Source organism: Pelophylax lessonae, assembly GCF_965119305.1.
Source record: "Pelophylax lessonae genome assembly, chromosome: 4".
NCBI classification, from domain to species: domain Eukaryota; kingdom Metazoa; phylum Chordata; class Amphibia; order Anura; family Ranidae; genus Pelophylax; species Pelophylax lessonae.
In genome coordinates, this window is record NC_138771.1 from 672,946,402 (window position 1) to 672,969,450 (window position 23,049).

General features: G+C 44.5%; 1 protein-coding gene across 3 annotated transcripts in view; it reads right to left on the reverse strand.

Moving 5' to 3' along the window:
* Window positions 1–23,049, reverse strand: part of LOC309553414 (phospholipid scramblase 3-like) — a 158,842-nt gene that overhangs the window by 35,974 nt on the left and 99,819 nt on the right. Inside the window, exons 1-4 of one of the 3 annotated variants that reach the window (XM_082254602.1) lie at window positions 21,031–21,060; window positions 3,527–3,580; window positions 2,281–2,308; window positions 600–784 (exon numbers count right to left, since the gene is read on the reverse strand). In XM_082254602.1, coding sequence (XP_082110728.1) covers window positions 600–784; window positions 2,281–2,308; window positions 3,527–3,574 — 261 coding nt within the window. In that variant the 5' untranslated portion in view covers window positions 3,575–3,580; window positions 21,031–21,060. Of the gene's footprint in view, window positions 1–599; window positions 785–2,280; window positions 2,309–3,526; window positions 3,581–20,900; window positions 20,978–21,030; window positions 21,061–23,049 lie in introns of those variants that run through there. The other 2 variants (XM_082254601.1, XM_082254603.1) reach the window with 2 other exon arrangements.

A 23,049-nucleotide genomic window follows, 5' to 3' on the forward strand; every position in this document is an offset into this window, starting at 1 on the left:
TATCCTGGGTGGCCAGGAAAAGGGGACAGCAAGCTTGCCCCCTTCCCCCATCCCCCATCCTGAAACATCCAAGCCACATGCCCTGCAGAAAAAAATAAAGGTGTGGGGTCCCCTAAAAATCCATAACAGAAACTTATCTTATATAGGGGTCTGGTATATATTTTTGAAGGGAACCCCACACACAGAAAAAATGGCAAGGGACCCTCATAAAACTCCCTACCAGACCCTTAATCCAGACATACATTCTGGCTGGCCAGGAAAAAGGGGCAGTGAGCGTGCCCTCCCCCTGCCTCCTGAACCATACCAGGCCACATGCCCTTGACATTGGGAGGGTTCTTTGCCAGGAAAGGGGGGCAGTGAAGGCCTGTGGAAAGGCACCTTGTCCCCATGTTGTTGGGGACAGGAGCCTCATTACCACATTTATAACCCAGTGGATGTACAGGTCTGCAACTAATCCTAGAGTTCCATGTCCTGTATGTTATTAGAGGGTTGTAGCGTATAGGAAATGGGCCTAGACATGGAGCTAACAATCAATGCTACTTAAAGGGTTGTCACTCATTTCACAGGTCTCCTCTGTATGGCCAGTCAGCGTTTCATACCTTGGTGTCACAGTTACAGCACTCTGAAGGCACGAGAAGGTTGAGGACATTATATCCTTGGGTGTTGGTAACCCGGCAATCAATTCGAGGACCACAACACTCCAGTTGCTCAGCGGCTTGGTACACAAGTTGGCCATCAGTGCCAAACAAATCAAATGTACTATGGCTTTGGAACACACTTTTCCCTAAAATGACAGAATTATATAAGAAGAAGTTAGTGAACAAGGTCAAACGTCCTTGGGAATCTGCACAAATAGACGACACGTTCCTACATTCATCTCCTCTCCAATGTAAATTCACAGCCACCATATTTATAATCTAGACATCTGAAGATATACAAATTATAGGAAATGTTATGTCCTTTTTTGGTAAACCCTCCTACTGGTGGGAGGAGCCAAGTACGAAATGGAGACTAGAGCTCCACCTGCTGACTGGTTATAAAAATAATAAAATATTAAAATGAAATATTCTTTGTTTAAACAGGACAAAAATATAATTCTGACCATAATACATGCAAGCAAGTGCAGTTAGCCAGTCTGCCACTAGATTGCTTTGCCCCACAATAGTGTGGTAATAAGAAATGATGTAATTAGGTGTTGAGTCTCTTTTCTTACAAAGCCTCCCTGTAGTAATGTAATGGGTGGAGCTAGTGCTCATATACATGCCAGGGTGAGAGCCGCCTTAGGTGAGATGGGGCATGGGATCCAAACACCCCACAGCCATGCAGATGCAGTTAGCTATTGCAAAAGCCCTACAGAGGAGGAGAAAATCTAATACCAGAAGAGCTAGCTGTAGTTAGTTGTCCTGACTCATAGCATGGTCAATGAGGACTGGGAGCAGGATGGGCAGGCTAAGTGTTCTCTGACATGAGTACTGATGCCCTGGGACTGATCGTGATATTTGGGAGTGTGCCCAGCTGGGTAGAGCTACAGTATGGAGTAGGACATAGAAAGACAGACTGATATACTACAGAAGGCAGCTTGTTAATCTTGGCTAACAGAGAAGGATACTTCACCTTGTGAGTTTCAGGTTGAATAAAGCAGGATGCTACAGATTTAGTATACGGGAGATGAGCCCCAACACTGCTTCAGCTTGTCCACTTTTGTATATGGCAATGTTTGTCGAAGACAACCATCAGTATGTCAATGTGATGTGTCTCTGCCACCTTTGAAGATAATCAGTAAAGTGCGTAAACTATAACTTTTTTTGTAGAAATTCCTTTCCTTTAAAGGCTAATGGCTAATTCCTTTCCTTTAAAGGCTAATGGCCACGGATGTCGTGGGAAGGACTATGGCAAGGAGTAGGCTAAATATGGTGGAGTCGTTCAGCTATAGTAGTGGGTTGTTGTCCTACCCAAGGAGAAGCAGGGAAAAAGCTTGGGCAATTTGGCGCCAATAGATGGCCAATCAGAAGCCCCTTTACATAAAAAAAAAAAACTTTGTACAAAATCACATTGTATTCCATTTAAGGCAAACTGGTAATGGGTTATATCTGGAGATCTAATGACCTCAGGAGCAGGGATAGTTCTCTGTTAAATGTATCATTTCATTGAACATAAGGAAGAAACACTGGCTACATTTGTAGATGATTCCAGTAATTGGTGGAAAACTAATAGAGCCCCGTGGCAATTGAAGGAATAGGATTTTGTTGGAAATATTACAAAAACAAGAACAAAACTTACTTGTCTCTTTCACAGAGATCCCGTTGACCTGTTAAACAGAACAAAGATGAGTCAATAGCATATTCCTAAATACCATAACCAACACCAACATGTATCTATCATTACTGTCATGTTTAAAGAGGAATTTTATGGGTCAGGGAACGGAACCCTGGGAGGTGAGTTTACTGGAATGAGTAGGTGGGTGCCTAGGGTGATGGGATGAGAGTCTGGGGTGATGGATGGGTGTCAGTGTTGAGTAGATGGATGCCTAGGGCTATGGAATGGGAGCCTGGGGTTATGGATGGGTGTCAGGGTTGAGTATATAGGAGTCTAGGGTGATGGAATGTGAATCTGGGGTGATAGATGGGTGTCGGGGTTGAGTGTATGGGTGTCTATGGCGATGGGAGGGGAGCCTGGGGTGATGGATGGGTTTCAGGTTTGATTAGGTGGGTTCCTAAGGTGATGTGATAGGAGCCTGGGGTGATGGATGGGTGTCTAGTTTGAGTAGATGGGCGTCTATGGTGATGGGATAGGAGCCTGGGGTGATGCATAGGTGTCAGGGTTGAGTAGATGTGTGCCTTGGGTGAGTGGATAGGAGCCTGGATGTCAGAGTTGAGTATAGAGGTGTGTAGAGTGGTGGGATGGGAGTCCGGGGTGATGGGTGGGTATCAGAGTTGAGTAGATGGTTCTTAGGTTGATGGGATGGGAGCATGGGGTAATGGAAAAGTGTCAGGGTTGAGTAGATGGGTTCCAAGGGTGATGGGATAGGAGCCTGGGGTGATGGATGAGTGTCATGGTTGAGTGGATAGGTGCCTATGGTGATGGGATGAGAGCCTGGGGTGATTGAAGTGTGTCAGGGTAGAATAGATGGATTCCTAGGGTGATGGTATGGGAGTCTGGGGTGATGGGTGAATGTCAGGGCTGAATAGATGAGTTCCTAGGGTAATGGGATCGGAGCATAGGTGAGCAGATAGGTGCCGTGGATGATAAGAGGAGTGCCTGGGGGGAAGGGACGGGAGCCTGGGTAGAGGAGATAAATGTATGGAGATGAGTAGACAGGTAGGTAAAAACTTTACACCCCAAGTAATAAATCTCTCTAAGAGACACCCCAAAAATAAAAACCTGCCTGACAGAGACTGCGACCTTATCTCAGGTTTGGCACAGAAAGTTCCACATAAAGATTTCTTATACAAACCAGCTGTTGCCTTAAATTCAATGTCTGGAGCTGTAATGTGCCCTCCAGACAGGTACTCTTTACATTTCTCACCTGAAGAAGATTTTCCAGTCCGGGTGGAACAACAGGAAATCCGGCCATAATACCCTGCAACATATAATGAAGATCAATGGTTTTTTAGGTTACACTGGCTGGAATTTATGATTACAGCAATGCCCTGATGATCACCGGGACAGGAAGTACGGGATAAGAAATACTCAGAGGGAACAAAGATGTCCATGCAGACCCGACACTCTGTGCCAAAAGAAAAAATACATTTTGGTTAAGAATAAACTTCCCCCGCTCTGCACTCAGGAATCTCACAAAAACTATTGAACTCAAAGTGTTAACAAATACATGAACTATAAATGAAAACATGATATACTGCTCAAAAAAATTAAAGGAAAACTTCAAAAACACATCTGATCTGAAAGGGGAAAAATATCATGCTGGATATATATACTGGTATGGACTGGGTAATGTGTTGGGGTCTATACTAGTATGGACTGGGTAATGTGTTGTGGTCTATACTGGTATGGACTGGGTAATGTGTTAGGATCTATACTGGCATGGACTGGGTAATGTGTTAGGATCTATACTGGTATGGACTGGGTAATGTGTTAGGATCTATACTGGTATGGACTGAGTAATGTGTTGGGGTCTATACTAGTATGGACTGGGTTATGTGTTAGGATCTATACTGGTATGGACTGGGTAATGTGTTAGGGTCTATATTGGTATGGACTGGGTAATGTGTTAGGATCTATACTGGCATGGACTGGGTAATGTGTTAGGATCTATACTGGTATGGACTGGGTAATGTGTTAGGATCTATACTGGTATGGACTGGGTAATGTGTTAGGATCTATACTGGTATGGACTGGGTAATGTGTTAGGATCTATACTGATATAGACTGGGTAATGTGTTAGGATCTATACTGGTATGGACTGGGTAATGTGTTAGGATCTATACTGGTATGGACTGGGTAATGTGTTAGGATCTATACTGGTATGGACTGGGTAATGTGTTAGGATCTATACTGGTATGGACTGGGTAATGTATTAGGATCTATACTGGTATGGACTGGGTAATGTGTTAGGATCTATACTGGTATGGACTGGGTAATGTATTAGGATCTATACTGGTATGGACTTGGTAATGTGTTAGGATCTATACTGGTATGGACTGGGTAATGTGTTAGGATCTATACTGGTATGGACTGGGTAATGTGTTAGGATCTATACTGGTATGGACTGGGTAATGTGTTAGGGTCTATACTGGTATAGACTGGGCAATGTGTTAGGATCTATACTGGTATAGACTGGGTAATGTGTTAAGAAAGGATGCCAAATTGTTTGATGGAAAGGAAAATTATCACCCTACAGAGGGCTGAAATCAAAGTGAAAAAAAAAAATGATGCAGCAGGCGAGTCAATTTTGCTGAAATGTCATTGCAGGTCCTCAGAATGGTCCTCAGTAGTTTGTATGGCCCCCATGTGCTTGTATGCATGCCTGACAACGTCGGGGTATGCTCCTAATGAGACGACAGATGGTGTCCTGGGGTATTTTCTATCAGATCTGGACCAGAGCATCACTGAGCTCCTGAACAGATTGAGATGCAGCCTGACGGCGTGGGGTGCACCGAAACAGAATGTCCCAGAGATGTTCTATTGGATTTAGGTCAGGCGAGGGTGGGGGCCATTCAATGGTATCAATTCCTTCATCCTCCAGGAACTGGCTGCATACTCTCACCACATGAGGCCGGGCATTGTGGTGCACCAGGAGGGACCCAGGACCCACTGCACCAGCATAGACTCTGACAATGGGTCCAAGGATTTCATCCCGATACCTAATGGCAGTCAGGGTGCGATTGTCTAGCCTGTAGAGGTCTGTGTGTCCCTCTATGGATTTGCCTCTCCAGACCATCACTGACCACCACCAAACCGGTCATACTAAATGATGTTACAGGCAGCATAACATTCTCCAGACCCTTTCACGTCTGTCACATGTGCTCAGGGTGAATCTGCTCTCATCTGTGAAAAGTACAGGGCGCCAGTGCCAGACTTGCCATTTCTGGTGTTTAATGGCAAATGCCATTCAAGCTCCAGGCAGTGAACACAGGGCCCAACAGAGGAGGTCGGGCCCTCAGGCCACCCTCATGAAATCTGTTTCTGATTGTTTAATCAGACATTCACACCAGTGGCTGCTGGAGGTCATTTTGTAGGGCTCTGGCAGTGCTCATCCTGTTCCTCCTTGTACAAAGGAGCAGATACCGGTTCTGCTGATGGGTTAAGGACCTTCTACGGCCCTGTCCAACTCTCCTAGAGTAACTGCCTGTCTCCTGGAATCTCCTCCATGCTCTTGAGACTGGCAATTGCCAATGGTACATATTAATGTGAAATCCTGAAGGAGTTGGACTGCCTGTGCAAGCTCTATAGGGTCAAGGTATCGCAGAATCTCTGATTTTGCCTGCAATCTCAAATCGCACTACAATCACGAAATGCATGTTCGGGTGCCATTCATTTTCAATGGCACCTAAAACGCTGTGAAGTTTTTCCATGATCATCGAGTGATACATCTCATGGGAAACCGCACTGCTCAAAGGCTTGTCGCCAAAAAGGAGCAGGAGCTTTTTTGGGGTTTACGGCGATTGCTGCACAATTTAGCACACGTATAACAAATAAACAGTTTAACATACATGTTTCCAACACACAATCCTCTACAAAATCTTCTAAGTGCCCCTTGTTGCCCATTAGGTATTTATATGGTGCCCTTGTCTCATAAGGTAGTCATATTTTTAAAAAGGCGTTGAACATCCTTTAGCATCCTTAGATGAGAAGCATAGGTCCAAATCCTTGGAACCCTGACTGGGCTCACACAAAGGGATGGTTAGGTTGCATACTTGTTCCTGGGGTAACCTGATATCAAACCTCCAGCCAACTCACTAACAGCGGCACCACTGAGAGGTGGCCCCCTCCTTTTTAATGCGTTTGCCCCAGCAGAGGGCGGTACTTTATTAAAAAATCCCAAGAAAACCTGGCCAGCAGTTGTAACCCCTACCTATTAGGGAGTACCACCTCAACAGGGAAATACAACATAATAATTACCATGCAGACGTTCAACCAAATTAAAAACAATACAACATTTTAACAAAGTTAAAAACATTTTACCACCACCTGCTTACATCTGTATTATTACTACTGACCCCTGCACTGTGCACTATGCACTACTGACCTCTACACTTTACATTACATACTACTGACCCCTGCATGGTGCACTATGTACTACTGACCCCTGCACTGTGCACTATGTACTACTGACCCCTGCACTTTGCACTATGTACTACTGACCCCTGCACTTTGCACTATGTACTACTGACCCCTACACCGTGCACTCCATACTACTGACCCCTACACTGTGCACTATATACTACTGACCTCTACACTGTGCATTACATACTACTGACCTCTGCTCTGTGCACCGTGTACTAATTGACCTCTACACTGTGCATTACATACTACTGACCTCTGCACTGTGCACTATGTACCACTGACCTCTACACTGTGCACTATGTACTACTGACCTCTGCACTGTGCACTATGTACTACTGACCTCTGCACTGTGCACTATGTACCACTGACCTCTGCACTGTGCACTATGTACTACTGACCTCTGCACTGTGCACTATGTACCACTGACCTCTGCACTGTGCACTATGTACCACTGACCTCTGCACTGTGCACTATGTACTACTGACCTCCACACTGTACATTACATACTATTGACCTCTGCACTGTGCATTACATACCATTGACCTCTGCACTGTGCATTACTATGTACTAGTGACCTCTACACAATACTACCAACCACTGAAAACATAGAAACATAGAATGTGTCGGCAGATAAGAACCATTTGGCCCATCTAGTCTGCCCAATATATCTGAATCCTATGAATAGTCCCTGGCCCTATCTTATATGAAGGATAGCCTTATGCCTATCCCATGCATGCTTAAACTCCTTCACTGTATTTGCAGCTACCACTTCTGCAGGAAGGTTATTCCATGCATCCACTACTCTCTCAGTAAAGTAATACTTCCTCATATTACTTTTAAACCTTTGCCCCTCTAATTTAAAACTGTGTCCTCTTGTGGTAGTTTTCCTTCTTTTAAATATGCTCTCCTCCTTTACCGAGTTGATTCCCTTTATGTATTTAAAAGTTTCTATCATATCCCCTCTGTCTCTTCTTTCTTCCAAGCTATACATGTTAAGGTCCTTTAACCTTTCCTGGTAAGTTTTTTCCTGCAATCCATGTACTAGTTTAGTAGCTCTTCTCTGAACTCTCTCTGTGAACTCATAAAATTCTACTGACCCTGATCATTACTTACTCCAGTCCTTTGAACTCTGCATTACTTACTACTGCCTCTTACACTCTGTGTTACTTATGACCTGTGAACTCTGCTTTACATTATACTGATTTCTGCGCTCTGCCTTACATACTACTCACCCAACACTTCTCATTTACTTACTCAGGAACTCTGCGCTACTCACTCCTCACCCCTGCACTCTGCATTACATACTACTGATCTCTACACTTTGCTTCACACACTAATGACCTCTGTACTGTACATTATATACTACTGACCTCTGCACTCTGTTACTTACTTTTAATCCCTACCCTTTGCTTTACATACTACAGACCTCTAAACTCTGCATTACTTACTCCTGACCACTATACTCTTCATTACATTACATCAACTGACTGCTGCGCTCTGTGTCACTTACTATTGACCTCTGCACTGTGCATTACATACTACTGACCCATGCACTTGACACTAGGAATTACTGATCTCTGCAACTTGTGTTATGCACGCCTGACCTCTGCACCCTGAAATACATACTACCAACCACTGAGCTCTGCATTAAATACTACTGACCTTGGCCCTTTGTGTTACTGACACCTGACCTTTGAACCCTGCCCTACTTACTACTGTCTCTTGCACCCTGTGTTATTTACTCAAGACCTTTGATATCTGCGGCACATACTACTGACCTCTGTGTTCAGACTCAACCAGGACAGAGGCTTTTGGAGAGGACTGGGGGCAAGTCTCCTAGTCACTGACTATGGGCCCTGGCACTTGAGGGAGCTACAAGCATTTAAGGAAGATGTTCTTGTATATAATACAAGAGGACATTATTACATTTCACAATCAAGAAAGCCATGATGGTCTCTGCCAACTTGAAAATCAGTGAACAGATGTACAGTATGTGAGAAGAAAGCTGGTAAATAAGATTTAAACAGCCCTGTGTCTTCTTGAATACTGTGGCCGGATAGTCTGAGGTGGGGTGGGGTTTGGTATGTGTTTATTGTTAAGTAGGTCTTTCTCAATGTTCTATTGTCTCCGTCTGTCTTATCTCTTGGAGATGAGATTAATCTGGTGACCAAACCTGTTACCAAGTTATCGTGGGATGTTATATGTCTGTTGATTAATTTACTGTTTAATTAAGATCATTGTTAGCTGGTAATTATATTCCTGTTTACAGTTTGTATTGTTAAGGTAATATGATCAGGAGGGGTGTGTCCTCCTGCGGGGTATAAAGTAGGGATCAATTGATTATCGGCAAAGCCAATCTATCGAGGGCAGATATGCACTTTCCCCTATATATTCTGCAGCTAGAGGCATCACCCCGGTACCGGCGTCCATAGCCGACAGCCGGCTGTCTTGTAATGACAACCGATGTGGCTGAGAAGCCGCTCGGCTATCATTACAAGGAGCTGCCTCTTTCCATGGCTCGCCGGGGTCTCCTGTCCCACCAGGAGATCCAGGCAACCATCCTGCACGGCCGTCGAAGAGAAGACCCAATCAAAGCTGCATTCGGCTCTGATCGGGTCTCCCATGTAAAAACCCAGAAGTAATGTCATGACATCCCTTCCGGGTACTCGGCGCCAAATTCAAAAAAATTACAGCATGAAAAACAGCCAAACTTGGCATTTTGAATGCTTTTAAGTGCAGAGGAGGGGTTTGGGGTCTTTTAGACCCCCAGATCCCTCCACAAGAGCACTTGTCAAATAAAAAAAAAAATTAATGTACGAAAATATCGGCCAATATCTCTGTCTGAGTTTCAATAAACAGCCATTCCTTTTGAGTTTACCTCACATCTTGTCTGTGTAGGATGATTGGGGTAAAATGGGCTGGTATTGGCTAATACATACTACTAATGACCCCTGCACTCTGCATTACATACTACTGACCTCTAAATCCTTCATCACTTGCTCCTGATCCCCACACTCTGTGTTAAATACTACTGACCTCTGCACTCTGTCTTACTTACAACTGACCTCTCCACTCTGCAATACATACTACTGACCTCTTCAGTGTGTGTTACTTAGTCCTGACCCCTGCATTGTGTGGTAAATGCTCCTGACCTCTGCACTCTGCAATGTATAGCTTGCAGGTGCCACAGTAAGGCACAGTAAGGCAGTAAGGCTTGCTCAATTTTGTGTGATTTTTGCTCATCATGTTTAGGGCAGCCAATTTATTTCACAGAAGTACATGATCATCTTTTTCAACTCGTGCCACATCAAAGCACATGGTACTTTGTTGCCAAACATTTTGGTGCACCGGAAAGCAAGGTACGTTGGGGTGTCGTGTCATTTTGCTATCAAGGATGTGCACCACACATTGTGGCAATGAAAGGGTTAAAACATGTTATTAGCGGACTTCTGGCTATAGTGTAGAAGGGATTAGGATGGCTGTAAAGCCACCCAATCATTATAAGGGGCGGAAGTTCAGAGTATTGCCCCGTGTCAGCCATTGATAATGCAGAAACTTTGGAGATTGGGCAATACAGCTTATTTAGGGTATTAAAGATTAAAGCTTTAGGGGAACCTTAGATTGGGGGTAGGTGACCCTGGAGAAGTGAAGATCTAACTGGACGGCATGGAGGAGATCAAGGATCACCGGGGAGCAGACAGATTTATTGTCTTTCTAATGTGACCATCTAGCAAGGCCCCATTAACCCTTCTGCTGCTGAAGTAAATATTTTTCATTTTTCACACCAAAACATGATCTGTTACCTGAAAGCAGAGGGCCTGGAGAACAAAGAAAAGATAAAGCTGAAATGTATTTGCCTCGCCACAATTGCAATTGTTTATCAAGCCTACATTTTCAGTAAAAAAAAAAAAAAAAATGAACCCCTTGGAGCTGGCGCCTGCTGGCCCCGTAAGGGGTTTAGAATTCCGAGAGGTGTTCACATGAACAGAAAGCTCACAATCGCAAGCAGCTCTATTTGTACTTTTTCACGCAAATATCTGGCCGCTCTGTGCCAAGGCCGCCCAACGAAAGGCCGCATATTTGCGTGCACTCTGAGCCAAAAGGTTAAAATACCAATTTATCTGTGAAATATAAAAGGTGAGATTGTGTTGAGAAAATAGATACCAAAATAAGCCAAGCATTAAAATTGGGAGCACTTGAAATGGCAAAGAATTATGATATTCCTGCAACTTCCCTCCATGACTCCCGGATTCTGCCTGCTCCTTCAACCTAAGGATGGAGAGCAGGTTGTATGGAGGGGAAATCACATACCTGATCCCTCCTTTGTATAGAGATCTGCTGTGAGCACTTCCAGGTTCATGTCTGTGAGATGACAGCCAGCTGCTGCCATGTTAGGAGCTGAATGAGGACTTTCTGTCCAGGGATAGTGCAGGGAGGAATTTGGAGATCCAACAGTCCACCTGATGTCTCAATAAAGATAATCTGTCACCATCACCTGTCATATAGGGGGCTTATCTTCATTAGTGATGAGCCGAACACCCCCCTGCTCTGTTTGCACCAGAGTATCTTGAACAGGGTAAATGTTCTAGTGAACATATAAACAATCACAAGTCCTCATTTTCCAAGCTTAAATGTAAGGGACTAATAATCACCTGCTGGACAGGAGTTTTGAACCCACAGCCTCTCACTTGCCTGCCCATTATTCTACCAGCTACGCCACCAAAGCAGCTGATTAACCTAAGACTCTCTCTGCCTAGCTAACTTCTATCTGAGTTTGACAGCTGTTTTATAGAGCTCTGATGTATCCAGCACCCCGTAATCCACTGCTCAGGTGCAGTGAATAATGTACTGATGTCACATCAGATGGGGCGGGGACAATAGGTTTTAATTAAAATCTATAATAATATTAATCACCAACTTGCCAGCGGTTTCAAACTCACAGCCTCTCACTTGCAAGCCCGTTAGTCTACCAGTTACACCACCGAAGCAGCTGATTAACCTCAGTCTCTCTCTGCCTAGCTAACTTCTATCTGAGTTTGACAGCTCTTTTATAGGGATCTGACGTCATAGCCCTATAAAAGAGCTGTCAAACTCAGATAGAAGTTAACTAGGCAGAGAGAGTCTTAACCATTTTCCGACCGCCGCACGACTATTTACTGCGGCAGTCAGCCCCCTACAGGCAAAGTGACGTAGTACTACGTCACTCGCCTACGAGCCCCTAGGGGGCGAGCCCGCACCGCCGGGGGCGAGCGCACGCCCCCGCTCTTTCCCTGACATGTCCGTGCGAGTGACTGGCAGTTCCGATGTCCGCCGGTCACCCGCGATCTCCCGGTGCAGAGGGAGAAAGGCAGGCGGCTAATGTAAACAAAGCCACCTGTCATTCTCCCTGATGTAAAAGCAGAGATCATACAATCCTGCTATGTAGGATCGTATGTCTCTGTGGTTACATCACTAGCCACGCCCCTTTACAGTTAGAATCATGCCCCTAGGGTCACATTAAACCCCTTGATCACTAATAAAGTTAACCCCTTCCCTGCCAGTGTCATTTTTACAGTAACAGTGCATATGTATAGCCCTGATTACTGTAGTAATATCACTGGTACCCCCAAAAGTGTCAAAAAATGTCAGTCAAGGGTCCGATCTGTCCACCACAATGTCGCAGTCCCGCAAAAAAGAAAAAAAAAATTGCAGATCGCCGCCATTACTCATTAAAAAAATGATCAAATACCACCAAAAGAAAGTTCTGTTTGTGGGAAAATAAGGATGTCAATTTCATTTGGGTACAGCATCGCACGACACGACCACGCAATTTTCCGTTAAAGTCACGCAGTGCCGAATTGCAAAATAGGGCCTGGTCTTTGAGCAGCCAAATCCTCCGGGGTTTAAGTGGTCAAATTAATCATTAGCTTAATCAGCTGCCTTGGTGGTGTAGCTGGTAGCTTAATAGTGAGAGGCTGTGGGTTCAAATCCCTGGCCAGTGGATGATTAATATTGATTATGCATATTAAAAAATAAAACTATTAAATTAAATATTAAATCACCCGACGCAATGGAACTCAACCTTGTATATGCTTGATAGGCTGCTCCAGCAGAAATGTGCAGTTAACAACTAACTGTACGAACTCTGTGGCAGGACAGGTTCTGGGGAGCTTGGGTTTTTTTCACCTCGCCAGTGGCTGCTCAGACTTCTGAGGCCATTTGTTGAGATCACCAAACTGGTCAGTCACGGCCAGGGCGACATCGTACCTTATGCCTTCTTTCTGGAGCATGCATTGTGTCGTGTCATTGATCAAGCCGTCGAGGAGCAGGAGCAGGAAGATGAGGAAGTCGCAATGTTGGATGAATTCCCAGGGGGTGCTACTCCATCTGAGACAAGTTAACAACAGGAGTATGAAGTGAAGTCAGAGGAGGATGGTGCCGGGGCAGACGAGGAGCAAGAAGAGCATGCTTTAAACCTTTCTGGGATCCCTGGTGTTGTCCGTGGATGAGGGGAGGAGAACGAGGACAACATTATCCTGGATGATGAGCTGGAGCCAGGCCACTACACCGCGTCCGGTTTACTGCAAATGGGGGCCTTCATGCTCCAGTGTTTTAAGGGGGACCCCCATATAAAAAGCATAAAGGGCAAGGACCAGTACTGGGTGGCAATGTACTTAGACCCCCGGTACAAACAAAAATGGCGGAAATGTTACCACCATCACAGAGGGCAGTCAGAATGCAGCACTTCCAGGCCTTGCTGCGAGAAATGCTGCATTCTGCCATTGTGTGCGCTGGCAGAGGAATTTCCAGTCACAGAGAGACAGTTGCGGGTAGCAATCCAACAGCGCCTGCAAGAAAAGGGCGGTTTGAAGATGTGTTGGTCACTTCAGATATGAGATCCTTCTTTCAGCCAACCCATCGACAGCTGTACTCCGGATCCAGCATCAGGGAATGCCTACACTTACAGGTGTCCGACTATATTGGGTTAACGGCCGATGTGGATGCTCTGAGGAGTGATGAACCCCTGGAATACTGGGTGGGCAGGCTTGACCTCTGGCCAGAGCTTGCACAATTTGCAATGGAACTGTTGGCTTGCCCCCCTGTCCAGTCTGAAAGGATGTTCAGCGCAGCAGGGGGGGATCGTGACTGATAAGCGCACTCGCCTAGCTCATGACAGTGTTGACTACCTCACATTTATAAAAATGAATGAGACATGGATCTCTGAGGAATTCAACACATGTGACCAGTAGACCATGTTTGATTAAAATTCCTCATGACAGGCCACAAATATCCACTAGACCGCCATCCACCCACAACAATTAATCATCCTTGTCTTCGGTAAACACAGCAGCATTAAAGGCATTTCATGTCCATTGAATACCTAATTTTTGGGGCCTTTTATGGCCGACAAATTATTTTTTCTGTCAATGCCTAATGTACCTCCAGCCACAGAATACAGTACAATGTTCTTAGCCGTCAGGTAAACCCATGTGGGCTAATTTTTGGGGCCTGTACTGGCCGACACTTACTTCTGTATCTTGTGAATGCCTAATGTACCTTCAGCCACAGAATACAACATTCTTAGCTGTCAGGTAAACGCATGTGGGCTAATTTTTGGGGCCTGTACTGGCCGACACTTACTTCTGTATCCTGTGAATGCCTAAATTTTCAGACTGGAATTGAAAATCAATGGGTCTGTAAACGTTCTGCCAAATTGTGGAATGGATGCGGACTCATTTTACAGACGTATGAATGGACCCTATATGTATTTGACATGTATTTACTGGCTGCTGTCAGTTCTGGCCGAGGAATAAAAAAAAATATTTTTTTTGCTGTAAAAAATAAATAAATTTTTAGGGCAATTTTTCCAATTGCAATACTTCTGTTATGACAGTGTCCATGTGGTGGGACTATTTGTGCACAGCTAGTAAGTATTCTGTGGCTGCAAATATGACCAAAAGTTTTTTTAAAGTTTTAAAGTACCATTAAAGTCAATGGGGCCCCCCGCAAATTTTCGGTTCGCGGACATCTGAGAAAATCCGCGGCTAACGTTCGCGAACCACCCCGGCGATGTTCGTCCATCACTAGTGAGATCTTGCATGGAGCCCCAGACCGAGGGAGATTGACAGTTTTGTGTTTCTGCCATTTGGGAATAATTGCAACTGTTGTCAACCTCTCACCAAGCTGTTTGGGGATGGTCTTGTAGCCCATTCCAGCCTTGTGTAGGTCTACCATCTTGTCCCTGACATACTTGGACAGCTCTTTTGTCTTGGCCATTAGAATCTGATTGATTAATTGCTTCTGTGGACAGGGGTCTTTTATACAGGTAACAAGCTGAGATTAGGAGCACTCCCTTTAAGAGTGTTCCTAATCTCAGCTTGTTACCTGTATAGAAGACTCCTGGAAGCCAGAAATCTTGCTGATTAATAGGGGATCAAATATTTCACTCATTAAAATCAATTTATAACTTTTTTGAAATGTGTTTTTCTGGGCGATTTTGTTGTTATTCTGTCTCTCAATGTTAAAACAAACATAACATTAAAATTATAGGCTGATCATTTCGTTGCCAGTGGGCAAACGTACAAAATCAGCAGAGGATCAAAAAAAATGTTTTCCCTCACTGTGCACATTGATCAGACAGGAAATAAAGAGATACAAAGTAACATTGTTTAAAAACATTGATCAGATGGTAAATTACAGAAAATTGTTATCACATACATACCATAATTTTCCTTTACTGCATTATCCTCACACCAGCACACAATAGGTTAATCCCCCATAGGTAATCTCCTATAGCTTAGAATAAAAGAACCTCCCCTTGGCCACCCGGTGTTACATAACTAAATAGCGACAGGCCACCAGGGAGGGGGAAAAAATAGTTGAGCTGATATGAAGATAGTCCAGGAAAAGAAAATTACGGTAAGTATATAACAATTCTCTGTATTCCTGGCCTACCGCACATCAGCACACAATAGTAAATTACTAGCAAAATAAAAAGGGCGGAAAAAAGAAAGAAACGCTGCATAGTATACAAGATTTATTTTCCCTGTAAGACTGCCAAAACGACTGCCATTCCGAATTTAGCAGATGATGCCACTTCAACATCCAAGCTCTAGTGGCAAGGGAAGGTTGTGCAAGTACTCCAACTTGATGTTTTACAAATGTCTTCCAGTGGAACCTTGTGTATGCTGCCCAGGAAGCTGCCATACCTCTTGTCGAATGAGTCCACACCACTTCAGGAGGAGCCAGACCTTGATGCTTGTACGCTAGAGTGATAACTTTCAATACCCGGGTGGAAATAATCCTAGTGGTCTCTGCTTTTTAGGCACCTAAGGGAAGATGAGTAGGTTATCCCCTTTCCTCACAGGAGCAGATCTTTGCAGGTAAATTGACAACAAAGTCACTAGGTCCAGGCACTGAGGTCCACTTTCTGAGAAGATGAAGGTAGCTCAGTAAAATTTGGAAGGATTGCCTCCCAACCTTCATGGAAGCCAGAGTCAACCTTTGACCTAAGACTTGGAGACTGATAAAGGATAACTCTCTGTGGAAGGATCACACAATAAAACTCTTTGCAGAACCAGATAGCCAACTCTGGTACTGAAAAACAAGCTTTAAGGTCAGAAACCATAGGGAACAGGAGTCTGGTGGCACAAATGGATCCTGCATGAGTGATCCCAGGATGGTATTAGTGATTTTTTTTGGTTGTATAATTTGAATTGCTGCCTGCAGAAAACGTATCACCATTCAGCACATCTATATCCCATCAGAGACAATAAGTTGGAGACTTGTACTCTAATAAAATTATACGCCAACCCCACATCCAAGGCTGACTGAAGGAAATCCAGCACATTAAGCAGAGTTGGAGCTTCAGGTAAAAATGAATTGACCCGAGCAAACTCTACAAATTTATTCCAAATGTGCTCATACTTGAGGATGTTGAACGATTTCCTGGCCTTCATTAGGGTTCACACTACTTGGCAGGAGTGGCCTATAGCTCTTAACTGGGACAATTCAGCAGCCATGCTGCTAGATGTAGTCTTGGGGGATTGGGATATTGCTACTGGTTCTGAAAACAAAGATCCCTCTTGATTGGGAACAAGATTGGAGGAGCTGATAGCATCTGCAGAATTAGGGGGAACCAAGGCCTCCTTGGCCACTGAAGTGCCACAAAACTAGACTTTCTCTGTCTGGATCTTCAACAGGACCATCATCAGCAATGGGATTGGTGGAAAGATGTACACCATTGTACTAGGGCATCTGTTGACTTGTATGTAGTTACAAGCAATGGTAGTTGCGTGTCCTTGGTAGTTTGCCATCAAGTCAATTGTGGGAGTGTCCCACCTCCTGAAGATTGCCTTGAGGTATTTTGGCTGAAGCGCCCATTTGCTCTGTTCAGGAAAGCATCTGCTCAGACGATTTGCTAATGGGTAGATATGCTGCCTTTAAATCTTGCAGATGAACTTCCACCCAAGGCTTCTTGTAAATCCTCTTTAAAAGCCTGCAAGGCCAGGAAGGCTGCTATTTGCTTTAAAGAATTTGACTGTCTGCATTCCATGTGGCCCCAGCAGCCCTGAATCTGCTTCCCCTGACAGTGCCCCCACCCTGGAGACTGGCATCTGAGGTAACAATTGTCCAGTCTCCCAGGTTGAGGGGCACACCCCGGGATTAGAGAAACGATGGAGAGTAGTGATGGGCTTCGTGTTCAAGCCAAACCTAATGTCGATTCGAACACTGCCCGTTCGCCGAATGGCGAACAAATGGGCTTCTTCATGGGAACTTCGAGTTCCCTCATCCATAATGCACTGCGCGCTGGCAGTGCATTATGTGATTGGCCAAAGCATGGACTCTTGACCTCCATGCTTTGGCCAATCAAATCATCTGTGCCATGATTGGCCAAAGGCAGGTGTCTTTAGCCAATCATGGCTCAGGGGCTTAGTACACACCCAACACTATATAAGGCTGGTGCTCACGGTGTGTAGGGCAAGACAAAAGTTAGTTAGGCAGGGACAGTGTATTGAAATAAGCAGGCTTGACGGTGGCGTAGGTGGTAGAATACCAGGCTTGCAATTGGGAGGTTGCGGGTTCAAATCTCTTATTCAGCAGGGGATTTATAGGTGGAATTCCTTCAGGGAGAGTGTAGTGAGTTTTGCAGTTTATCGGATAGTGTAGTGTAGTATAGTTAATACATTGCTAGCAGTCATATATGCATATGCTACTGGAGTATATATTAGGCAATTCAGTATCTATCGGTCGGTTCAGTATATACCATACATTGCTATTAAATATAGGCCACTTGAGTATATACAAGGCCATTCAGTAACTGTGAGGGGTTACGGTGTTCAGGCACCACCGACACCCAAGGCCCAATTTTTCTGCACCTGTATGACAAGTACATGAAATTTCAAATCAAATTTTCTCATCACTGGCCCGTTCCCCTGGGGTTGGAAAGCACTTGCCCTGGTATATACCAGCAAGCTGGAGGGCTCCAATCCAGAGCCCCACCCAAATCTGCTGCCTGAGCTCCAGGTATTGATCCACAGACACCGCCCTGGGGTATACTGAAAGGGCTATCCGCAGCACCCCCTCGAACTCTGATGCCAGGTCCATATCTCAGTTGTAGCGACCAAAGTTTGCTATCCCGATCTTGGATCCCGGTGGAGGTTTGGATGTCCCAGACTGCAGGAAGCATCCCACCGCTTGCCACCAATGTGATGGAATCCGGACAACCTGCCTGGGTATCTCTGTCAAGAAGCTGCTTCCTAAGCTCTGGAACACGGGATCTGTGAATCTGGCTATAGTTACCCCAAGAACTAGACAGTACAAGTTTTGGAGGGAAACCAGAATCAAACTGTTTATTACAACACAAAGCAGAAGGAGATATACACTCTGACAACCCCTCCCCCTTAGCCAATCCACACAAACATACACATCCCATAATAAGCTTACTCAAGGCAGACATCAACAATGGAATGCAGGTATTCAACAATAACAAACCCCCACCCCACTAGCAAGGGTCTATGAAACAGGTTTGCAATATCCTAGTAATCTGCAATATATCTTCATATATTTCCTGAGGGACACTGTTCAGAAATATTAATGTCCCAAGTGAAAGAGGCCCTTCACTCTTTCAACACAAATCACACATATAGAACCCAGGATAACCGGGGCGATCCATCGGATCTTTGAAAGTAACTGAATTCTCAGAGGGCAATGAGATTTGATGGGTCAATTACTGTAGGATCGCATTCACCCCTGGTGCAGATTCCCATAAAGTTGCATCTGATGATGATAGCATTGGAATGGGATAGAACTTTGAGAGCCTATATTGTAAACTGGGTCTTTTATCTTGCTTTCCCCGCTCATCTTCGATCAGCTCTTTGATTTCTGGGAAAAAAAAAAAGTGAGTCCTTCTTTTTTAGATTAGGGAAAAATCTGTGGATTTTTTGTGTAGGCTGAGATTCTGGCTCCCACTCCAGATCTTTCATAATGGGCTCAATGGAGGGACCCAAAAGTCAAAGACGACAGGCCTGGTATATTCCAGATATGAAGATGCATCTGATGAATCCTCTCTGGGTGAAGCGAGAGAGTTCCTGGATTGAGTGAGCTTACGGGAAGAGTGTCTTGTTGAAGTTGACATGTTGTGAAGCCTCTCCGCTATTTCTCCATGGTTGTAGCTCCTGAACTGCCTTGCATCCTCCTCCTTGTCCATTGCCTTGTAACGCTGCCTAAGGCATTAAAGCAGCCTGGTAACACTGGCAGTTTTGAGGCTCAGCATAAGCCCTGCTCTGGATGTTGAGTTTGCGGCTGGGCTGAGGTAGACGCGTGGGCACTCTGCCTCTGGGGATTCAAAATAAAACGCGGGAGCCTCCATGCAGAGGAATGAGATCCATCAACCTGCGGTGATGCAGACTGTTGGCAGGATTTATGCTTAACTGAGCACCTCCGTTTTGGGCTTCTGCTACTGCAAAACAGCCGAAGAACAATCAACCATTAGTAAATATGGTAAATGCACTCTTTTCACCAAGTGTTCCCCTCAAACCTCTCTTGGGATCTTCGTACCTCTGACTTTTGCGGTGAACTCACCTTGTAAGTGAGAAGAATTACTTCATGAAACAAAAAGTGCAAGTAAAGGAAATGTTACGTTTAGGGTCATGTCCCCTTTAACCACTTGCCGACTGCCGCACGACTATTTACGTCGGCGGTCAGCCCCTCACAGGCAAAGCGATGTAGGGCTACGTCGCTAGCCTGTAAGGGTTTTGGGAGCGAGCGCGCGCCGCCGGAGGTGCACTCCTGCACGGTCACGGACCCCCCCGCGCGTGTGCCCGACGGACACAAAGTCCGCCGGGCACTCGCGATCATCCGTGACAGCGGGAGAAAGGCAGGCGGCTAATGTAAACAAAGCCACCTGTCAGTCTCCCCTGTGTAAGAATGGTGATCAAACGGTTCTACTATGTAGGACCGTTGATCACTGTTCTTACACATCAAGCCACAGCCAATCACAGTTAGAAACACGCCCCTAGGACACACTTAACCCCTCCTTCTCCAATACAGTTAATTCCTTCACTGCCAGTGTAATTTTTACAGTAACAGTGCATATGTATAGCACTGATTACTGTAGTAATGTCACTGGTAACCCCAAAAGTGTCAAAAATGTCAGTCAAGGGTTCCGATCTGTCCGCCCCAATGTCGCAGTCCTGCAAAAAATCGCAGATCGCCGCCGTTAAAAAAAAAAAAAACAACAACAAAAATGACAAAAATCTTTCCCTTTGTTAGTAAACGCAATAACTTTTGCACAAACCAATCAAAATACGCTTTTTGCAATTTTTTTTTACCAAACATATGGTAAAAAAAAAAAAATTGGCCTAAAATGTTAAAAAAGTTTGATTTTTACATTTTTTTGGGGGGGAATTTCATATAAAAAAAATGAAAAATATTGTTATTTTTGCAAAATTGACGCTCTTTTTTGTTTATAGCGCATGATCAAAAAATCGCACAGGTGATCAAATACCACCAAAAGAAAGCTCTGTTTGTAGCGAAAAAAGGACGCCAAATTTCTTTAGGTACAGCGTTGCAGGACCGCGCAATTGTCCGTTAAAGTCACGCAGTGCCGAATCGCAAAATAGGCCCTCGTCAGGAAGGGGGTAAAATCTTCCGGGGTTTAAGTGGTTAAGACTCACAGTAAGGGAAGGCAGCAGGACTGAGGCAGCTCGCTAAGGCAAACAGGCAGGAAGTCTCATGCAGCACTGCAAGGAAGAATACGGGTCAGTATATAGACAGCTTCACAGGCATGACAAAGCACTCTCATACCTGGTGACAGTATGCAGAGAGCAGAAAGCATGGCCACACCGACTGCCTGGCTCTATGCAATAGGTTTACTCTGTTGCCTGACTACAGGTTGGAGGAACGAGCTGATCCCCACCCCCCATGACCTCACTGCCAGCAATCAGGAGGAGGTAAAAGAGATTACACAGCAGGTCACACTGCCCAAGGTTGGCCATACATTGTACAACTTTCCTTAAAATTTACCAAAACCATATAATATTCAAACTTAAACAAACACTCTCAATTGGTCTGCAATCACACAGGTCCTTGCACTACATAGTTGAGGGTAAATCTAAAGAAAGTTGAATTAAAAAATTGTATTATGTATGGCCAGCTTAAGAAAACCCACAGATATTACAGCATAGGTCAATAAGAGAGGAGTCAGTAATAATCTACAACACTATTTAGGCACACAATGCTGTGGCCCTGGCACCAGGGCACCCAGATTTTAGGGGGAATTTACCACCCACACTCTGGGCCTTCCAAACCAGGAGAGGCAGAGAACCCGTGGAAAATTTGTGGTGGGGGGGGGGGGGATACTCAACTTCAGCAACATTTCTAAGGGACTCCAAATGCTTCTAGAAGGGGGCCTGGAGCAACCAAAAAAGAACACCAGGGGAAAGGGGGTGGGGTCTTTTATTCTAAGCTATAGGAGAAGATACTGGAGATTACCTATGGAGGATGAACCCATTGTGTGCTGACATGAGGTAGGTTAGGAAAGAGAGAGAAAAAGTATAATTAATTATAAACATTGATCAGACAGGAGATAGAGGGATACAAAGTAACATTGTTTATAAACATTGATCAGACAGGATATAGAGAGATACAAAGTAACATTGTTTATAAACATTGATCAGACGGGAGATAGAGAGATATAAAGTAACATAGTTTATAAACATTGATCAGACGGGAGATAGAGAGATATAAAGTAACATTGTTTATAAACATTGATCAGACAGGATATAGAGAGATACAAAGTAACATTGTTTATAAACATTGATCAGACAGGATATAGAGAGATACAAAGTAACATTGTTTATAAACATTGATCAGACAGGAGATAGAGAGATATAAAGTAACATTGTTTATAAACATTGATCAGACACGATATAGAGAGATACAAAGTAACATTGTTTATAAACATTGATCAGACAGGAGATAGAGAGATACAAAGTAACATTGTTTATAAACACTGATCAGACAGGAGATAGAGAGTGTAACCTGGGGTAGCTCTGGAATGACCGCCAGCCAGTTTGGTGAAAGCAAAACAGTTCATTTATTTGAATCCCAGCAAAACAAAAGGCAGCTTACTTCAGCCAAAGCAAATAAATAGTCCAAATCCTGGTATTGGTAATAAAGCAGGAGACTCACCGCTAGTCTTTGGTCCCATACAGGGGTCAGGCTCCTCCAATGTCAGGGTGCCAGGCTGGCCACACAGGGTGAAAGTTAGCAGCCCATGGCTCAGCTTGTCTGAGAGCTTCCACTCACTACACAGCTTGTTAGTCTCTGTCTCTCTCCCATTCACTTCCTTGACACAGGTGCTGATTTCCCTCTGTTCAATATACTAATCATAACTTATAAAGCCATCCATAACCTGGCCCCCAGCTACATCACTAACCTGATCTCAAGATACCAGCAAAATCATTCTCCTCATTCCTCCCAGGACCCCCTGCTCTCTAGCTCCCTTGTCACCTCTTCCCATGCTCGCCTCCAGGACTTCTCCCAAGCCTCTCCGATTCTCTGAAATGTTCTACCCCAATCTGTCCAACTATCTCCTACTTTGTCCACTTTCAGACGATCCCTGAAAACACATCTCTTCAAAGAAGCCTATCCTACCCCCACCTAACAACTTTACTTTTATTTTCTCCATCAGCACATCCCCCACTGTTATTACCTCTTGTATCTATTGACCCTCCCTCTTTGATTGTAAGCTCTAACATAGTTACATAGTTACATAGTAGGTGAGGTTGAATAAAGACAATAGTCCATCCAGTTCAACCTGTG